At 38.5% G+C, this 21,435-nt stretch overlaps 1 protein-coding gene across 5 annotated transcripts in view; it reads right to left on the bottom strand.

Annotated features, from left to right (window-relative positions):
* Positions 1–667: 667 nt before the first annotated feature.
* supt16h (SPT16 homolog, facilitates chromatin remodeling subunit) overlaps positions 668–21,435 on the bottom strand; it is a 45,364-nt gene continuing 24,596 nt past the window's right edge. For 2 of the 5 annotated variants that reach the window (XM_073906820.1, XM_073906821.1), the window contains exons 15-24: positions 19,939–20,066; positions 18,666–18,928; positions 16,336–16,454; positions 15,537–15,775; positions 13,753–13,828; positions 11,976–12,145; positions 9,673–9,802; positions 8,010–8,136; positions 7,759–7,833; positions 5,895–6,539 (exon numbers count right to left, since the gene is read on the bottom strand). In XM_073906820.1, the coding sequence (XP_073762921.1) occupies positions 6,433–6,539; positions 7,759–7,833; positions 8,010–8,136; positions 9,673–9,802; positions 11,976–12,145; positions 13,753–13,828; positions 15,537–15,775; positions 16,336–16,454; positions 18,666–18,928; positions 19,939–20,066 (1,434 nt within the window). In that variant the 3' untranslated portion in view covers positions 5,895–6,432. Of the gene's footprint in view, positions 725–5,891; positions 6,540–7,758; positions 7,834–8,009; positions 8,137–9,672; positions 9,803–11,975; positions 12,146–12,220; positions 13,829–15,536; positions 15,776–16,335; positions 16,455–18,665; positions 18,929–19,938; positions 20,067–20,518; positions 21,349–21,435 lie in introns of those variants that run through there. The other 3 variants (NM_001097584.2, XR_012382466.1, XR_012382467.1) reach the window with 3 other exon arrangements.

Here is a 21,435-nt window from a genome sequence, read left to right as displayed (position 1 = left end):
TGTCGTTGCTATTAAGATGACGTTTGCAATTAATAAGTTATACGTCAACTGTTTTAAACTATTTTTAAGTGCTGCGTTTGGCGTTTTTAGGAAAAAATCCTGCGTGAATGTCTCCTAAATATGCACATTCGGTGAACATTTTGCAATGAAAACTGGTCACACGCCAACAATTTTATGCACAAATGCTCCCGAATATATTTTGAGCTTGCGTAGATAAGAGTTTGGGCGCATATGCAACTAAAACAGTCGCAATTTCGAGCCTTGCAACATCAAATTTCAAGCAGGTTCAAGCACTTTATCCAAAAATCCAAGCCCTTTTCTAACCTTGAGAAGACTATATTAAAAATCAAGCATTTTCCAGGATTTCCAGCACCCGTACGAACCCTGTTACTAGTTTAAGTTAAGGAGAATAACGTGCTTAAATCTAAATATCTGTGCTTCTAGCAAATGTTCATTTCAATGGTCATATGCACGCCGCATCCAGTGTGTGACCAGCTTCAGAAGACTGGAGCCTCAAAAAAATAAAGAAATAAAAAATCTGTCCCGCACACGCACAGACCTCTGCATTTGAGTGGCATAATTGACCAATCAGAATTAAGAATTGCAGAGAGCCTTTAAAAACAGCCAATAAAAGCCAGAATAATTGCAGTTCCTTATTAAATCAAATTTTTTGCACCTTTACTTTGTGTAATTACATAAAAAATGGCTAATGAAAATAGCATTTCTCTTGGTAAATATAAATTAATGGGAACACTCAGTAACACCCCTCAGTGCATATTTACCCAGTATTGAGCAGCCCATGTCTTCTGGAAGTCCACATAATGAAGTCTTACCCATAGTGTGCCTCAGGTTCAGTACGCGGCCCGCTCCTCTTCTGGTTTTACTGTAAACTTTACTGCGACACAGAAAACATGCAGCTCTAACGCATCATTAAACTACTGATTTAAACTGAATCAGAAACTGAATCCTTCTCATGCTTTGAGAATCGTTTTCCTATTGCTCATTTTCTGATTGATTTAAAGCAGCAGTCGACAATTTAATATATACAAGTAATCATTTGCAACACTCCTTTACACCACAGTGCCTATTTACCCAGTATTGAGCAGCCCGTGTCTTCTGGAAGTCCACATAATGAAGTCTTACCTGCGGTGTGCCCCAGGGTTCAGTACATGGCCCACTCCTCTTTAGATTTTACTGTAAATATAAACATGCAGCTCTAGTGCAACATTAATCTACTGATTTAAACTGAATCCTCACACTTCCAGATGGGAAACATCAACATAGTGTTCCTCTTGATCACTTTCTGATTCAGTTTAAACCAGCAGTAGGCTGTTTAATTGACAGAAATTCCTGTTAATAGTGGTATAATCACAGCTAGGGGCTGGAAAACAGATGTGACCATCTTGAATTGAACTGGTTTATCAGCTAAACTGACTGGAGTGATTGAACTGTGCTTTGCTTGGCTATAAACGGCCACGAGTGTGTTTAATACTGTACTGCAGTCAAGCAAACACAGAACCAACTTCATTTGAATGTTGATTTGAATGTTAATCGAGTGTGATGACCTGACACACACACACACACACACACACACACACACAAGGGCGGACATAGTGATTTAGGGGACCAAAGCAATTCCAGGTTTGGGGCTCAGGCATTAAAACATTCTCCATTTATATAGATGGATATTTATTTTTTAGATGTATAGATATTTATAGCAGTTTTTTTTGCTTGTTTGTTTTTAATAGCAATATACGCTGCATGTCTAAACTATATTTTGAAGTGAAACTTTTATCTTCTTAATGTAAAATGAAACATTAATAAAATCACAAGAAAGAAAGAAAGTTGACAGACTCGCTGTGTACAGTAGATAAGCCAAATGTGTGATTAGATTTTAATATTTGCATCACTATTCATGAGGTCTCTCGGTTTTGAGAAGAAGAAATAGCATTAAAGTCCTAGTGGTTAAAGACAGATTTGACAAATGTAGTAAATGAGCTGTATGAATAATTTAGGTGATTTTTGGAGTTGATCAGGGGGGCCCTATTTTCCCAGGGCTCTAAGCGGTTGCTTACCTCGCTTATTGGTTAAGTCCACCCCTGCACACATACACAACTAAAAAAACTAAGTAGGTTTTTAAAAGGTGCATTTGTATGCTTTTCCAGCACCTAACAACCACATATATTGTATGTACTTTTTCACATTTAAATCCATTGTGCTACTTTAAAAAATTAAAAATTGTTGAGCACTTTAGAGCATAGATTTATTAGGATAGTTTACCCAAAAATAAATTTTTTAAAGTTTAGTTATTCGATGAAGTATGCTTGTTAGAAAGTTTGGTCTGTTTCTACCTTAAGTTGATATCTCAAGAAATGAGCTTACAGTCAGATTTTGTTTGGGTGTAGTCCCAAACTTTTATGACCAGTCGTTCATGATATTTCATGTGCATTGCTATTTTTTGCAGTCATTGGATTGGCGTTTCAGGTGTAAAAATATGTCTATAAAAATCTGACTTGAAAAATTAAGTTGTCTACTTCAGATCTAGACACAATATTGGGCATAAATCCCTGAGCTGAAGGTTCAATTTCTAAATTATTTAATATAATTGTTAATCTGCAATTTTCTTCTGATAATTTACGGACCATCTGGTCTCAAGACATTGGAATTGACATTACCGAGGAGACATGGAAAGCGGTCTTGAACAGGGTTAACTCTTCCTCAATCTGTGCACGTCACAGGCTAATACAATGCAAGGTAGTGCATAGAGCTCATTGGTCCAAGAGCAGGCTAGCTCGCATCAACCAGTCTATAAACCCTGAGTGCTACAGGTGTCATTCTGGTACAGCTACTGTATTCTATATGTTTTGGTCCTGTCCTTCTCTGCTTTCTTTTTGGAGACAAATATTAATCTCGCTATCAGCTATTACCACTGTTTATATCCCACCATGTCCAAATATTGGTTTATTTGGGGTTCTTCCGCCCGACCACACTTTACCCTCTCATTTTGTAGATTTTGTAGTCTTCTTAACTCTTCTGGCTAGGCGATTAACTCTTCTGAACTGGAAGATCCCACACCCTCCTTCTCACACTTGTTGGATAAGAAATGTTCTTTATTTTATGAAATTAGAAAAAATTAGGTACTCTCTTCACCGAACTAGCACTATTTTGATTAAATTGTGGGAACCCCTTCACAAATATGTCCAAACTCTTCAGCTTGACCCTGCTCCTTCTGATCGAGTCCCCACCCCCTAATGCCCAGCTTTACGGGAAACTATTTCTGGTCAACACATTGTAGACTTGTTTTTTCTGTATATAAGATTGCACTAGTGTTGTTGTTTTTTAGTTATTTATCTATTTTTTTAATTATTATTTCTTTATTTGTATTATTATTTGCTCAAAATACTCTTCAGTGTATTTGCTTATTGTTACATGTTTGTCTTTGTATATTTTTGTAATGTTTCACAATGTATAAATAAAACACAAAAAATGAAGTTGTCTTAAATTTCAGATGTTCAATAATCAAGTTAAAAAATACAAATTTAAAACATTTCTAATAGGACATAATCAGTATTATTAACTTACAATTGTTAATAATTAAATTTAACAATTCAAATTCAGATTGTTTTGGCTGATTATTAGTTCCATAAATGCGCGCATGCGCTGAACATTTTGCAACGTAAACAGGTTGCACTACAACAACTTATGCACTTGCACAAATGCTTCCAAATACATGTTGAGGTCACAGACAAAACTGTGCACATATGCAACCAAAACAGTCACAATTTCAAGCCCTTTCAAGCACTTTAACCAAAATCAAAGCACTTTTCTAACCTTGAAAACACTATATTAAAAATCAAGCATTTTCCAGGATTTCCAGCACCCGTAAGAACCCTGGTAATATGTGCAGTTAATCACCCTGCAGCCCAAGAGCAGCTACTCACTTAAGCCAAGCGGGTCTGAGCCTGGTTGGTATCTGGATGGGAGACCACATGGAAAAACTAGGTTGCTGTTGGCAGTGCAGAGGGCGCTCAACCTGTAGTCGGTGCAAGTCCTAATGCTCCAGTACAGTGAAGGGGACACTATACTGTCAGTGAGCACAGTCTTTCAGATGAGATGTCCTGACTCTCTGTGCTCATTAATAATCTCATGGCACTTCTGGTAAAGAGTAGGAGTGTAACCCCGGTGTCCTGGCCAAACTCCCTCCATCAGCTCTACTCATCATGGCCTCCCAATTCCATCCACTGAATTGGCTCTATCACCATCTCTCCACACACATAGAAACTGGTGTGTGGTGAAGCACTGGCGCTGTTGTCCTATAGCCGCAATCGCATCATCCAATTGGAGCTGCACACTGCTGGTGGTGCGGAGAGAAACCCCGTCATGGTTGTGAAGCGCTTATGGCGATACACTATAAACGTGCTAAATGAAAACACACGTCACATTACATTAATTGAGGATGAGCAATTGAGTTAGAGAATAACTGTAACCACACAGCTGTTGTGGACTGGAGTGTGTCACTCCTCAGCTGTGCATTATCTCATCAGCCTGGAGAGAGCATTACTCTGCGTATACACTAGAAAAATACATTAAAAATGTTTACAGAGCAAAAACTATAAACAACAAACCGATATACTTTACTACAAACTAAAACACAAAGATAAAGAAAAAAATATGAAGAATTTAAAAAGGTTAATGCTATTTTATTCTACATAATAACAGAATTATTCTACAGAAATAGAAAAAAACAAGTTTAATTTTCTATTAGAAATGAAATGGAGCGTAATGTATTATTTAAAGGTGCTGGATGCCCGTTTTTAACTCTTCCAAAGCATAAAAACAGCATCATATGTTTGCAGATGTTTAGAAACGAGCTCGGTGGACATTCTTGATTATCTGGAAAACAGTGCTGAAGTCAGATATTCTGCTTTGAATGCGAATTAAGTGCCTGAACTCTTTGTTTTGCTCTCTTTAACCTCTTAAGCCAGTTTAGCTAATTATATTGCAGCACGCTGGGTTGCCTTGGTGGAAATCAGCTCATTTCATTCACTCAGTCAGAAAGGCTCTGAAAGCATGCGCCTGTGTCCGAAATGCAACCGCAGGTGGACAGTAGCAGACTCTAAAATGAGACGCAGATTCAGAGTTCCACATGAGCTGATTAATTTGATATAAACATTAAGAGCGTAAACATTAGGTGAGCAGGTTACATTGCAACCCGTGTGCTAACAACACGCTACATGATGATATTTGCAGTAATAAACAACTGGGCTGTTTGCACAAGATGAAACACGGCAGAAATGTAAACACAGCCATTCAGAGAATAGTGCACTCACTGCAGTCCAGCACAATGGTTTATAATCAGATTAATACATAATAAACTTCTTTAACATTATTGCTGAATCACTGATATGCGAGTTCAGTTTCAGACGGTTTATTTTATTCTCCAGATCTGAGCTAAAGTATCTGCTGCTGATTTCAGTATATGGCAATAAATGTCATGTGAAAAGGCATTCAGACTCACATTATTAGTGTTAAACACTGAATAAACAGATGAGCTGTACCCGAGCTTACCACTGCCAGTTTTCTGTTGTTCAGCTGTGAGAATTAGACGCCGTTTCTAATATATTACTAATATTTGAGGTGTTGGTTAGAACAAAAACTCCTTTTAATAATACGGAGAATATTCCTTCTATCGGGTGCTGTTGCTTTATCTTTAAACGCGTTTAAATCACTCGTTCCCGTCCTCAATCTGGCAACCTGCACTTGTGTTTGTTTTGATCCAGGAGTGCAATACCTAGTTCAACCACTGGGTGTAAAATGTACAAACTGCACCATTTAAGTCAAGCGCACACACCGCTGACACCCGTCTGAACAGACCACTAAACTGACCGATGTACTAAATTTCACTGAACTTTTATTAAAAAAGAAAAAAGGAAAAACAATTTTTGATTGAACAATACAAGACTACCAATTCAGAATAAGCCAAAACTAAAGGGGAAAATAACAAGTGTATGTTTACAGTGTGTGTGTGTGTGTGTGTGTATGTGTGTGTGTGTGTGTGTTTATGTCCCCTCACTTTAGAAAAACAAAAAGCAGGAAGTGAATCATCATGTAGTAAAGTAAAGCTCATGGTCGTGAAGCGCCGCACGTTTATTTAGAAACGCAGAGAGCGGCGAGAGAAGGAGAGCTGAGCTGGAAGAGCCAACACTTATTCCCACACACGCACACACACATACACACACACCTGAGACGCAACGGAGGAAACCAAAAAAAGGAGGGTCCATCCATCCGCTGATATGAAAACCACTATTATTCTACACACCAGCGCTGCATGACGCTATTTACACCAAACACAGAGTGTGTGTGTGTGTGTGCGCGTGTGTAGGGGCAGTAAAAGAGGACTGTGTGAACTTATTTGGCAGTGTGTGTGTGTGTTTAATGTCGCCTCTTCTTCTTGCTGCGAGGAGGTGGAGCTGACGAACGGCCTTTCCTCTTCCTGTTTGAGGTCTCCTCTACTTCCTCATACTGACTCTCACGATCAGCTGGAAGGAGAAAATAAACAAATCAGTTAAATAATACAGCTTTGTTAAATCACATTTATTTACCTTAGAAACAAGGACTTTTCTAACATGTGATTGGGTTTGAAGGTTCAGAAGATCACGTGATTGGTTTGATTGACAGCTGTTTAGAATGAGATGTAACATGTGACTGTTTTGATTGACAGCTGTTTAGAATGAGATCTAACATGATTGGTTTGATTGACAGCAGTTTAGAATGAGATCTAACATGTGACTTTTGATTGACAGCAGTTTAGAATGAGATCTAACATGTGATTGGTTTGATTGACAGCGGTTTAGAATGAGATCTAACATGTGACTTTTGATTGACAGCAGTTTAGAATGAGATCTAACATGTGACTTTTGATTGACAGCAGTTTAGAATGAGATCTAACATGTGATTGGTTTGATTGACAGCAGTTTAGAATGAGATCTAAAATGTGATTGGTTTGATTGACAGCAGTTTAGAATGAGATCTAAAATGTGATTGGTTTGATTGACAGCAGTTTAGAATGAGATCTAAAATGTGATTGGTTTGATTGACAGCTGTTTAGAATGAGATATAAAATGTGATTGGTTTGATTGACAGCTGTTTAGAATGAGATGTAACGTGATTGGTTTGATTGACAGCTGTTTAGAATGAGATCTAAAATGTGATTGGTTTGATTGACAGCGGTTTAGAATGAGATCTAAAATGGGATTGGTTTGATTGACAGCTGTTTAGAATGAAATGTAACGTGATTGGTTTGATTGACAGCTGTTTAGAATGAGATCTAAAATGTGATTGGTTTGATTGACAGCGGTTTAGAATGAGATCTAACATGTGACTTTTGATTGACAGCGGTTTAGAATGAGATCTAACATGTGACTTTTGATTGACAGCTGTTTAGAATGAGATCTATCATGTGACTTTTGATTGACAGCTGTTTAGAATGAGATCTAACATGTGACTTTTGATTGACAGCTGTTTAGAATGAGATCTATCATGTGACTTTTGATTGACAGCTGTTTAGAATGAGATCTAACATGTGACTTTTGATTGACAGCTGTTTAGAATGAGATCTAACATGTGACTTTTGATTGACAGCTGTTTAGAATGAGATCTAACATGTGACTTTTGATTGACAGCTGTTTAGAATGAGATCTAACATGTGACTGGTTTGATTGACAGCTGAAGTGACATCATAATGGAGGGAAATCTGACCTTTCCTGGCCTCCTCCTCCAGCTCGTCCCAGTCTTTTCCGCTCTCTTCTTCACTGCCCAGAGAAGCGCTGTAATCTGACATCACAAACACACACATTAGAGAATCCTCCCAACACACACAAACACTTTAAACACATGGGTTTCAGTAATAGAAATCAAACACAGATTACATGTGAAGGTTAAATCAAAGCTTTATATGTGAAGTGAGAGAGAACAGTCAGTGTGACTCGCCCACATGTTAATGTCATTACCAGAGTCCTCAGTCTCTGAGGAATAATCCTCATCGCTGTCCTCCTCTTCCTCCTCCTCCTCATCAGCTGAAGGGTTGAAAGTTTCATCCTCGATCTCAGACTCGGAGTCTTCCTCCCCTCCGCTGCCCTGAAACACACGTTAACAATATCAGAAAAGGATGAAACTTGAATCAGATGAATTATTAATGTGAAACACACGTGAATCTGCTAACAGATGCTCATATTATTATTACTTTATAAATAAATGCAATTTATCAAGTCAGACTGGTCTCCAGTGCATGTTGGACCCTGGCAGGGCTACCCTCTGTCATCCATTCTGTTCATCATTTATTTGGACAGAATTTCAAACTTGGTTGAGCTGGAGGGGGTTTGGTTCGGGGACCACAGGATTTTCATCGTTATTCGCAGACGATGTCGTTCTGTTGGCTTCCTGAACATGGACCTTCAGCATGCACTAGGGCGGTTTGCTGCCGAGTGTGACACAGCTAAGATGAGGATCATCCGGTGCTCCACCAGAAAAAGGTGCCATGCCATCTCCAGATTAGAGGAAAGTCCTTACCCCAGGTGGGGCAGTTCAAGTATCTTGGGGTTTTGTTTACAAGTGAGGGAAGGATGGAGTGTGAGATTGACAGGCGGATCGGTGCAGCAGCAGTAATGCGGACGATAACCGGTCTGTTGTGGTAAAGAAGGAGCTGAGCCTAAAGGCAAAGCTCTCGATTTAACGGTCAATCTACATTTCATACTCTCACCTATAGTCATGAGCTTTGGGTCATGACCGAAAGGACAAGATCTCGAATACAAGCGGCAGAAATGAGCTTTCTTCACAGGGTAGCAGGGTGCACCCTCATAGACAGGGTGAGGAGCTCTGCACCCAGGAGGAGCTCAGAGTAGAGCCGCTGCTCCTCCACATTGAGAGAAGTCAGCTGAGTTGGCTCGGGCATCTGCTTCGGATGCCTCCTGGACGCCTACCCAGGGAGGTATTCCAGCCATGTCCCACCGGGAGGAGGCCTCGGTGAAAACCCAGGACACACTGGAGGGACTATGTCTCTCGGCTGGCCTGGGAACACCTCGGGATTTCCCCGGAGGAGCTATAGCAAGTGTCCAGGGAGAGGAAAGTTTGGGGTTCTCTCCCAAGACTACTGCCGGCCCGGATAAGTGGATAAAAATGACAAGACATGACAATTTAAAATAATGACAAAGGACGTGATATGTGAGTGGTCCCTTTCATTTACTTATTGCTATATCAGACCTGTGCATCCCAGTTTGTGAATTTAAATGAACTAATGAGTTAACGTGGTCCAATCAAAGCGTCATGCAGGCCATAAAATGCCCAGATCTGATAAAGCACATACGTTTCTTGTGTAGTAAATTCTTATTTAAATGTAGTAGTCAATTTCAGACAGCCTAACACAGGGGTCACCAATCCTGGTCCTGGAGGGCCGGTGTCCCTGCAGGGTTTAGCTCCAACTTGCCTCAACACACCTGCCTGGATGTTTTAAGTATACCAAGTAAGACCTTAATTAGCTTGTTCAGGTGTGTTTGATTAGGGTTGGAGCAAAAATCTGCAGGACACCGGCCCTCCAGGAACAAGTTTGGTGACCACTGGCCTAACGCAAGAAAAGCTCCACAAAGTGACCTTGTTTCAAATGTTCAGACTCCTCACCTCACTCTCAGGGTCCAGGAAAGACCAGCCGCCCTGCTCGAAAAAGCCCTCCGGATCATCCACTATGGTCTTCATGATCTTGGTCCAGTTCAGAGACTGAATGCCTTCAGTGTATTTGATATCACACGAGCTGCGAACACAAAACAGAAGACGTCCAGTCAAACACGACCATATATAAAGACATTAATATTAAACCATCATACTAGACACTAATACCACGACCAAATAGACCAATTTAGACTAAACATCACATCAGACATTAAATACAGACTAATCATCACATTAGACACCAAATACCACGATCAGACAGACAAATTTAGTCTAAACTGTCACATTAGACACCAAATACCACGATCAGACAGACAAATTTAGACTAAACCATCACATTAGACACCAAATACCACAACCAAACAGACAAATTTAGACTAAACTGTCACATTCGACAACAAATACCACAACCAAACAGACAAATATAGTCTAAACTGTCACATTCGACAACAAATACCACGATCAGACAGACAAATTTAGACTAAACCATCACATTAGACACCAAATACCACGATCAGACAGACAAATTTAGACTAAACCATCACATTAGACACCAAATACCACGATCAGACAGACAAATTTAGACTAAACCATCACATTAGACACCAAATACCACGATCAGACAGACAAATTTAGACTAAACCATCACATTACACACCAAATACCACAACCAAAAAGACAAATTTAGACTAAACCATCATATTAGACACCAAATACCACGACCAAACAGATAAATTTAGACTAAACCATCACATTACACACCAAATACCATGACCAAACAGACATATTTAGACAAAACCGTCACATTACACACCAAATACCATGACCAAACAGACAAATTGTCTAAACTGTCACATTAGACACCAAATACCACAACCAAACAGACAAATTTAGTCTAAACCACACAACCAAACAGACAAATTGTCTAAACTGTCACATTAGACACCAAATACCATGACCAAACAGACAAATTTAGACTAAACCATCATATTAGACACCAAATACCACGACCAAACAAACAAATTTAGACTAAACCATCACATTACACACTAAATACCACGACCAAACAGACAAATTTAGACTAAACCATCACATTACACACCAAATACCATGACCAAACAGACAAATTGTCTAAACTGTCACATTCGACAACAAATACCACGATCAGACAGACAAATTTAGACTAAACCATCACATTAGACACCAAATACCACAACCAAACAGACAAATTTAGTCTAAACTGTCACATTAGACACCAAATACCACAACCAAACAGACAAATTTAGACTAAACCATCATATTAGACACCAAATACCACGACCAAACAGACAAATTTAGACTAAACCATCATATTAGACACCAAATACCACGACCAAACAAACAAATTTAGACTAAACCATCACATTACACACTAAATACCACGACCAAACAGACAAATTTAGACTAAACCATCACATTACACACTAAATACCACGACCAAACAGACAAATTTAGACTAAACCATCATATTAGACACCAAATACCACGACCAAACAAACAAATTTAGACTAAACCATCACATTACACACCAAATACCACGACCAAACAGACAAATTTAGACTAAACCATCACATTACACACCAAATACCATGACCAAACAGACAAATTGTCTAAACTGTCACATTAGACACCAAATACCACAACCAAACAGACAAATTTAGACTAAACCATCACATTACACACCAAATACCACAACCAAACAGACAAATTTAGTCTAAACCACACAACCAAACAGACAAATTGTCTAAACTGTCACATTAGACACCAAATACCACAACCAAACAGACAAATTTAGACTAAACTATCACATTAGACACCAAATACCACAACCAAACAGACAAATTTAGACTAAACCATCACATTACACACCAAATACCACAACCAAACAGACAAATTTAGACTAAACCATCACATTACACACCAAATACCACAACCAAACAGACAAATTTAGACTAAACCATCACATTACACACCAAATACCACAACCAAACAGACAAATATAGTCTAAACTGTAAAATTAGACACCAAATACCACATGAAAAAGACACATTTACATTAAACTTTAACTGTAGAAACCAACACATTAAAACACCTAGTCTTGAAATATGTGCAAAACATCCACACCTATCAATTAACTAAATATGGTTCTGTTAAACCTTTCTTTAATCACTTTGGATATCACTGAATGAAATGAGGAATGCATTATCATCACTCACTTGAGCCACTCTTTGATGGGGTCAAGAGAGTTGACGGGCACGGCGTTGATCATGGTGACTTTCTTGTTGTAGTCTTTATAAACGATGACCACATCGAAGTTCTTGAGGTGGAACTGAACTCTTTCGAAGTGCACCAACTCCACCTCGTCCAGAGTCACCACAAACGGAGGCTGAGACACAGAAAACAGACAGTAATTCGTTACAATTAACAACAGAACATGCTTTTGAGAACTCCAATGCTGTACATACATTTACATCTCTGACACAAACAGCATTCATAAAATTAGGGCTGTACGATATTGGAAAAATTAACACTGCGATATTGTACTATTATGTTATATACATTGCGACATGATTACAATTTCACCAGATTACTTGAATTTCTCTATTTGTAAAGAATTTATAAGCGTAGTTAGATTGGGATGATTCTGTAGGCGAGTGCGTGTGTAGACAATATTATAAACAATCTACAAGCAGAGATAAATGTCTAGCAGAATACATAATACTGACAAGTATTCATTTTATGAACAATTCAATTCAATTAATCATTATTAAAGTTACAAATAGTACAATTGATTAGGTCTGAATGCTTTTAAAACCCTCCTACATTCACAGGCCTTCAAAACACATGCAAACTAGGACTGCACGAAAATGATGACATTGCGATATTTCGTTTTGCCGCGAGAGGAATATAAATTCACCAGGTGATCTGAACAGTCCTATTGGAAAACATTTCATTAAGTTAGACGGACTGGGATGAAGATTTGCATAGGTTATAAATGAGCAAGAATAAACAAGCAAACAGTGCTTTATGGTCTTAATAGTTTTCAAGCACAGAAATTGAACAACTTAAATCTAAAATAACACGGTTATCACTGTATAAATGAAATAAAAAATAGTATTTAATAAAATATTTTAGGGATGTAAAATGAATCGATTACTAAAAGCATAAGCAATGAATTTCATAATCTGTTCATAGTGTTGCGCGACACAGAGACGTTTTATTATAAAAAAAAAATAAATAAATAATTTTAAAAAATAAAAAACTTTAGCTGAGCGCAGAGCAGAGTTAACTTAGAGTTTAGTCTGCCTCTCTTGCGCACTAATGCCAGCAGAGTGCAGCACCTCATAGACAGGACAGAGCAAAAAATCAATAAATTAAAAAAATAAAAAAATAAAATAAAATAAAATACAAAAAAATTTGGGGAAAACCAAAAGAGCGGAGGCAGCGTTAGAGGAAAGATAATTGGTCAGGAATGGAGTTTAACAGCAGGGTAAATGACTACAAAATCCTTCTTTTGTTCCGTAATGACCGTAATGTCCCTGGTGCTATTGTTTATTCATTATGCAGTTTAACAAGCATGACGTGAAAAATTCAAACAGAGCTTTGGCACATAGGCTGGCATTTAACCACCCAATGCTTATTTTATGTCTTTGACATGTAAATACACTCAAGTACTAGTAAAACAGTACATACAATACTTTCCGAAATGCATTAGGTTATACATTTAAATTGGGAAAAAACTAAGTTAAATATGTGCATGAACATGTGCGCTCTTGTTAGCAGCGTGAAAACCAACCAAAGTTACCGGCATAAAACTAAAACTAGTAGTAAAGGATGTTTTTTTACTCAAGTAAATGTTTGAGCGCATACTCTGCTTTTACTCGGGTGCACAAGTGTAGGGAGTAACTCAACTTTTCATTTTAACATTAATAGCTGTATTTGAGTAAAGGATGTGTAGTTTTGCCGTCTCTGTTTGTGCGCTGATAAACTCACCCATTCAGTGACGTTGCAAAGCGAGCTGGACGTGGGCTGCAGTAGGCAGGTGCTCCTGTAGGGGGCGCCCTGAAACCTAAACACACAAACACACCAATCACATGAAAATCCTTAAGTAAATTAACCCTCGTGTGCTATTGGGTCGTTTTCATCCACTCTCGGCTGATTTTGAGGCTCAATTTGTCCAAAATTCTCTCAGTATTTCAGCATTTTTTATTTTTTCATTATTATTTTGATGCATATTTTGGGAAAAATATTTTGGTTATGTTGGTGCTTTTTAGCCCCATTGACTCCCATTATAATCACATTTAATGACTGCAAAGCCATATAATCATGCATTCTTGACTGCTGCTGGTTTTCCCTGTGAGAAAGAGGAATAATTTGTCATTTTTACTGTTTATCATCACTTACAGTGCACAAAAAGCTTAGAAAGTCAATAAGGGCAAAAACAGCCACTAACATAACAAAGGAGAATCAGTCTGAACAGCACACAAGAGTTGTCTTAGGTTTGTCCGCAAGGTCCCAAGTGTCTTAATGAAATGTATAAAATTGCAGTGAAAATGCCCCAATCATAACAACAGGCAAAACGCATGATACACAATGGAATTTAATGCAGTGCTTCTTGTACATTCTGAGAGTCACTTTATATTATATATTACTCAGGCAGTGAAGATTGGGGTTTTTTAAAGGAATCGGATCTTAAACTCTGATTTTGTAACAGCACAACAGTTCACCAGAAGCACTTGAACTGGGTTACTGTAAGGTAATGTTATTTATTTAATGCTATGTCAGCAACCAAGGCTATTTTCATGGCAGGAACATTTGAACTGGGTAACTGAAAATTAAAAGTCCTTCAGCATTCAGCAGAGAAATAAGTATTGAACTCGACAGGGTTTTCCTCAAGTGATGACGACTTAAAAGTTTCTTCAGATGTTGGTAAAAAATCAAGAAAATGTATGCAAGCAACTCAAACAAATCTAACTAGTCTACAAATGACCTTCTGTGTACTAGAATGAAATTATGTAGGAAAAACGTATCGAACACATGAAGGAAGGGAGGTGTAGTTGGGCGGTGAAAGCCCAGACAGCAGCTGAAATCTCTCAGTAGGTCTTCAGCAAGCCTCTGCCCTTCCTCAGTGTAAATGAATATCAACTGTTCAGTCCAACATCTGCATTAGCAGGAGGATGAAACCAGGGTGGACATTTCAGCAAGACAATGATCCAAAACACAGCCAAGGAGACTCTCAGATGCTTTCAGAGAAAGAAAATCAAGCTGTGGAATGGCCCAGCCAATCACCTGACCCGAATCCAAAAGAGAATACAGAATGAAGCTCAGATTTGATAGACAAGACCCACAGAAGCATCAAGATTTGGACACTCTGTTGAAGTCTGTGAGAAACTCACACCTGAGCACTGCATGAGGCTTCATTCTCCATATGAGAGGCGCCTTGAAGCTGACATTATTAAAAAAAAAACTTTTATAATCAAGTATTTAACACATTTCAGTAGTTCAACACTTTCTCCTTCTGTCATTTCGTTCTTATTACACAGAATATGTTTTAATGATTTGTTTTATTTTTATGTTGGAATTAAACCAGATTTTGGTAAAAACCCAAACAATTCAATGTCAACGACTCCTTTAGAAATTATTACCAGGAAAAAACAAAACATGACAGTGTTCGATACTTATTTTCCCCGCTGTATACCCTATGGAGCTTTTAAACAGAGCTTTTTTACACCATGGCAAGCCTGCTTTACTGTTGCATCATGTGCTGATTGTCTTACCCAAGATCTCTGAAGGGAACCTCGAACTCCAGCTCCTCCTTGGTGAGCGACTCCACTTTCTCGATGAAGTTCTTGAAGGCAGACTTGAGCTTGTGCCTCATCTCTCTCTCCATCTGCTCGGCGTACAGGTCGTCTCGGTCGTGCATGTGCTGGTGTTTGCCCAGATCTGTGGTGATCTCGCCCACCTCAGTGTAAAACTGCACGTCCGTGTGGCGCTTCTTACCGAACATGATGGCGTTCTGAGACACACAGAAGACTTAAATATGCTAACAGACGGTGTGTTTATTAATGTATATATAGATCCCCATATTAGTCTTTACTAAAAACCTTTAAAAAAAAACTAATTTACATAAAAAAATAAAACAAACTAACACCAAAACCAAAAAAAAAAGGATAAATTTACACTACACCATAACTAGGAAAATCAAAATAGAAGTCTACAACAACAACAAAAATAATAATAAACACATTTGGTGCGTCGCTTTAGCACTAGAACTTAATTTAATTGCAATAAAATAATAATCGGTGCATATTTTCTCATTGCTATGTTTAATTTATTCAAATATTTAGTTTACTAATTAATATATAGTTAGAAATGGAAAACGATGACTATACTAGCAACTGAAGAACAATATTTAAAACTGTAAAACAATAAAAACTACCGCAAAACTGCTGAATTTAATTAAAAAGTACTTTAAAATAAATACAAAAATAAAAATGTTACAAAATAAAGTGTAAAAATATGAATAAAAGCCACAAGAGATGATCAATGATGCTTAAACAACACTAAGTCGCACACCTTCAGGTGGAAATGCAGCACGATGATCATCTCCCCGTCGCAGGGCTGGAAAATGGCGTGTTTGATATTGTTGTACAAAATGTCGACTTTATCTCCTCGTACTGATGTGAACCGGAAACCTGAAGACACACAGAGACAGCCGGTCAAATAAGGATGATTATTTGGTATACACAGGAAACAGTGAGTGAAAGTCAAGACATTTGGCAAACTCTTTGACCTTTAAATAAATAAGGAACTTTAAACTCCAGTTTAATAAATCTCAACACATTCATCCTTAAAGACACTGAACTTGATTTTTTCATGGCCCACTGCAATTTATCATTATTTTTAACTAGGAAATTCGACGTGAATACATATTTAAGAATTTAGACAATATAAAAGCAGACACTTGAGACTATGACTAGAGCCAGACTGAATCTGCGGATGTTTTTTGCTATTTTTGCGGAGAATTTTGTTAAAAATCTGCGGAATAATTGTGGGAGTATCATAACTAAAACTTTAATACATAAAATAAAAAATAATATCTTTTTAACTTTTATTTAATGTTTAAAATGCAAATCCAATTAGATTCACTTTATTTGGTAAACAAAGCAAGTTTGTCATATAATATCTCTAGTAGAAGACAGAAAATAATACTGTACAAAGAGCATTGTACACAAATCAGATGAAAATTCACATTAGTCAATAATATTACTGAAATTACTTTAAAAAACTAAATAAATATAGATTTACACACATTTACGCAAGTAAATAAACAGAATAAATGATGGCCTAAAAATCTGCAGATTTCTGTGCGTGAAGATTCCGGGTGGGTCTCCCAATGACCCAATCGCGGAGGATATGGACGTAAACATGGCAGAATTGTAGCTCTACCAGAGACATGGTGGTTTTAAATGACTGTAAATCAGCAGTATATGAATCACACGTGTCCACAATGTAGAAATGCTTGAAGCATCTGCCAACCCGACTCTACATCATAACTTTTCAATCAAGATGGATGGGGCAACCATTACTGCATTAAAAATGGTGAAAAGCCTTGGAGTAACGATTGATGACCAACTAAACTTCTCTGAGCACATCTCTAGAACTGCTCGATCGTGCAGATTCACACTCTACAACATCAGAAAGATCCGACCCTTCCTATCTGAACATGCAGCTCAACTCCTTGTTCAAGCTCTTGTTCTCTCCAAACTGGATTACTGCAACTCTCTACTAGCCGGGCTCCCAGCTAACTCTATCAATCCTCTTTATCTGCTTCAGAACGCAGCAGCACGAGTGGTCTTTAATGAACCTAAAAGAGCACATGTCACTCCGCTGCTCATCCGTTTGCACTGGCTGCCAGTTGCTGCTCGCATCAAATTCAAAGCTCTGATGTTTGCCTACAAAGCGACTTCTGGCCTTGCTCCTTCTTATCTGCTCTCACTTCTGCAGATGTATGTGCCCTCCAGAAACTTGTGTTCTGTGAATGAACGTCGCCTCGTGGTTCCATCCCAAAGAGGGAAGAAATCACTTTCCCGAACTCTCGCATTCAATCTGCCCAGTTGGTGGAATGAACTCCCTAAATGCATCAGAACGGCAGAGTCACTCGCTGTCTTCAAGAAACCACTAAAAACTCAACTATTTAATCTATACTTCACTTCCTAATCTGCAATTGCATCTCTGGATATACCACTAACTGTACCAAAAAATAAAAGACTAATGTTTTGCTTCTTACACTTTCTTTACAGACCTGAAACTTGCCTACAGCACTTCTTCATTGTTGCTCTTATAGTTGTGTAAATTGCTTCCTTGTCCTCATTTGTAAGTCGCTTTGGATAAAAGCGTCTGCTAAATGTAAATGTAAAGTTTGTGATTATATAATTCTGCTGATGTGTGATATAAATGTTCATAGCTTGAATCCGATATACAAGCGAATCATGCTGCGTTTCTATTGACCTTATTCTGAAATGCGGAAGTGCGCCTGTTTTTGCGATTGTTTCAGAACTTCCGATTCAGTCGCCTATGGGAGAAATGACTAGGAATAATAAACGGCAGAAAACGGTCAAACTACTTGCTCTACAAACAAATGTTTGCATGACCATACAGACCAAGTAGAATAATATAATAAGGAAATATCAGTTTGCAACATCAAGCAGCGTAACGAGCAGTTTTTAACATCTAAAAATAAATGGAAGTGAATGAGACCGGAAGTCTCGAGCCAAAAAGATTCAAATGGCAGCGCCCGCTCGACCACGAAAAATAGGGTGAATAGAGAACTTGGCGTAGCCACCATTACAGCTCATAAACCGTCATTATTTATGTGTGTGTAATGTGATGAAGGCGTGTCTGACCGTTGGTGTGTGCCTCCAGAGAGCCCTGCATCCTCTTCTGGGCGATGTTGGGCCGGATGTACAGGTCTTTGAGTTTGGGGTTGCTGCGGTTCAGGTTGATGACGAGCGAGTCCTGCTTCACGATGCCCTCCTTCTCCTTCTCCTCAGCCTCGCGGGTCTTATAGCGCTTCTGCACCTCCTTGATGATGCGGAAAGCGTTCTGCAGGTTGGTGGAGGGCACAGAGTGATCGCCCGGGGACTTCAGGTTCGATGCGCGGTATGTACTGAAATGCAAAGAAGCTGATCAGTGCACAGATTGAGACTCCGTTTACACTAATCGTCACCCTACCGCTCTCCCTCTTGAAATGAATACAGAACAACCTGCAATTCATCAACTGGCCACAGGGGGCTGGCTCCAAAACAGCACATTTCAATTGACTCCAATGTTAAAATGGTCAACTTTGCAGCCGAAAAACGGTTTAGATCCTGGTACACACATGGTTTTGGTGTATGTAGATAATAAGACCCTTCATGACAGCTGAGAGTGGGGTGAATGCTTTACAACTCATTCATTTCATTTACATAAAGTCTTAAAATTCTGCATAAATAAGGGCGTGGCCACTTGAGTGACAGGTCTCTGCTGCTTGCAGTCACATCCCCCTGGGGATTATGTTTTATGCACAGTCGATTAGCTTTTGGGGTTTTTCCTTTTAATTAATAAACAAGATGTAATGCTCTGCACTTCATTGTGCTCACAAACCATTTAAGCCTGGCCTCCACGTGATATCCCTATAGACTTTAATCTATTAAAGAATTTATTTATTCTTTGTAATGTTCTTTAGAGCTGTAATGTATTCCAGAATCTGACATATTGATTAGATTTGGCTTTAGAACAGTTATCTGAAGCGTTGTTATACAGTGTTATGCCTGGGTTTCATCAATAGTCTTGCATTTACTAACACAGACTATATCTGAAGTGTTTGGAAGTAACTTGCATTTTGCTTTGGTAGAAACGTCATAAGAACAACGCTTAGTGGCTCAATGTATTACAGCAGTGTTTTTAAAAGACTAAACACATTATTGATAGCCAAGCACATGTGATCGAAACACAAACAAACAGCATTTCATGAAGTGTTAAGCATTTCTCGCAAAAAATCAACTGGTCCAATCATAAAACAATAAAGCTTCTCTAGCTCCACCCACACTCTACAATCTCTGCTCATTTTCTCAATATCGTGATAAAACCATATACCATGATAAAATTAAAACTGTAATAATGCAGGAAGACTCTTACATCTCTTTGACAAATGTGGCCTCGGGATTAGGGAAGATGTTGCCCTCGTGTCGCCCCAGAGAGCTGCCTGGCACGAAGAAGTTTATCCTCAGATACGTGTAGTCTCCTTCCACAGACATACTGATGTTCTGCGCGCACACGCACACGCGCACGCGCACACACACACACACACACACACACACACACACACACACACACACACACACACACACACACACACACACACACACACACACACACACACACACACACACACACACACAATTAGATGAGTTTGCATCTACTTATTTTTATGCACATTCTGGAATATTCGTTAAAAAAAATAATAAAAAAATAAATCAAGTCACATGATTTTGCATCAACAGCTGTTGTGATTGGATGACTAGACTAACTGATCTGGTGATTCAATAATCATGTAAAATCGGACTGCACAATGATATATATATATATATATATATATATATATATATATATATATATGTGTGTGAATTAGCAAGTTGTTAGAGTTTCTAACTGTAGTATTGGTAACCTAGTAACTAGCAGTAAACAAGACAAGCATAAGTCACATGCATGTAATCTTCAATAAGTCAGAGTTTATTCAGTAAATAAATTTCCAGCTCTCATTATTTACATCAAAACAAAAGTCCACCACCACCTCAAGTGAGTGGAAAAACTATTATGTGAATCAAAATTTCACATTTGTATCTCGTTTCTCAGGCCATACTTCAAAATGCGCATCAACACAAGTTGATGGAGACCCAGCTACTGGCTAATGTTAACAGTAGTCAGGTTTCATGATGTGAAGTGAATCTTTTTGAAGTTCGCAAAAAACCTGCAAATTAAGCCTGGTTTATACTTCTATGTCAAGTGATCGGTGTAACCCACAGTGCCTGCCTTGCGCATTGTTGTGCATTAATACTTCTGCGTGCTGTTTGTGTCGCTCTGCAATTACACTACTGAAACTCTAGCTGGCAGTAGGTGTTTATGTTCCCCTGTGTCGAGTTTCTTCGCTGGTGTTTTGTTTTTTCTGAACACTTCCTTAATGTAGTGGCTCAAATTCGCCCATTTTGAGGCAGGAACCAGCAGACGTGCAACAACATTAATCATAAGGTACACACAAAACAACAGTTTCCATCTGGAGCTCCTTCACGGGACTCCACACTTGTAAACATTCACTCCAACAGGTTTGCACGGCTCTCAGTCCCGCTCACATTTGTCAGCGCTACCAAGCTGACCAACTACGGTACTTGCGCTACGCGTCATTGTGACGTGTAGTTACATTTTTTGAGAGGCTATTCGTCAACACTCAGGCTGCGCTGGAGCATGAGTGTGCGCTTGACGGAGAAGTATAAATCAGCCTTTAGCCATTTGCATCACGTTGTTAGAGTGGCTGACTGTAGTATTGGTATCCTAGCAACAAATGTTCACACGAATTCAAAACCACCTCAAGTAAGCATAAAAATTATTTAGCAAATTAGGCTCATGACTAATCTAAAC

The sequence above is a fragment of the Danio rerio genome, chromosome 7 (genome assembly GCF_049306965.1).
Source record: "Danio rerio strain Tuebingen ecotype United States chromosome 7, GRCz12tu, whole genome shotgun sequence".
NCBI lineage: Eukaryota > Metazoa > Chordata > Actinopteri > Cypriniformes > Danionidae > Danio > Danio rerio.
This window is presented reverse-complemented; position numbering and strand designations above follow the sequence as displayed.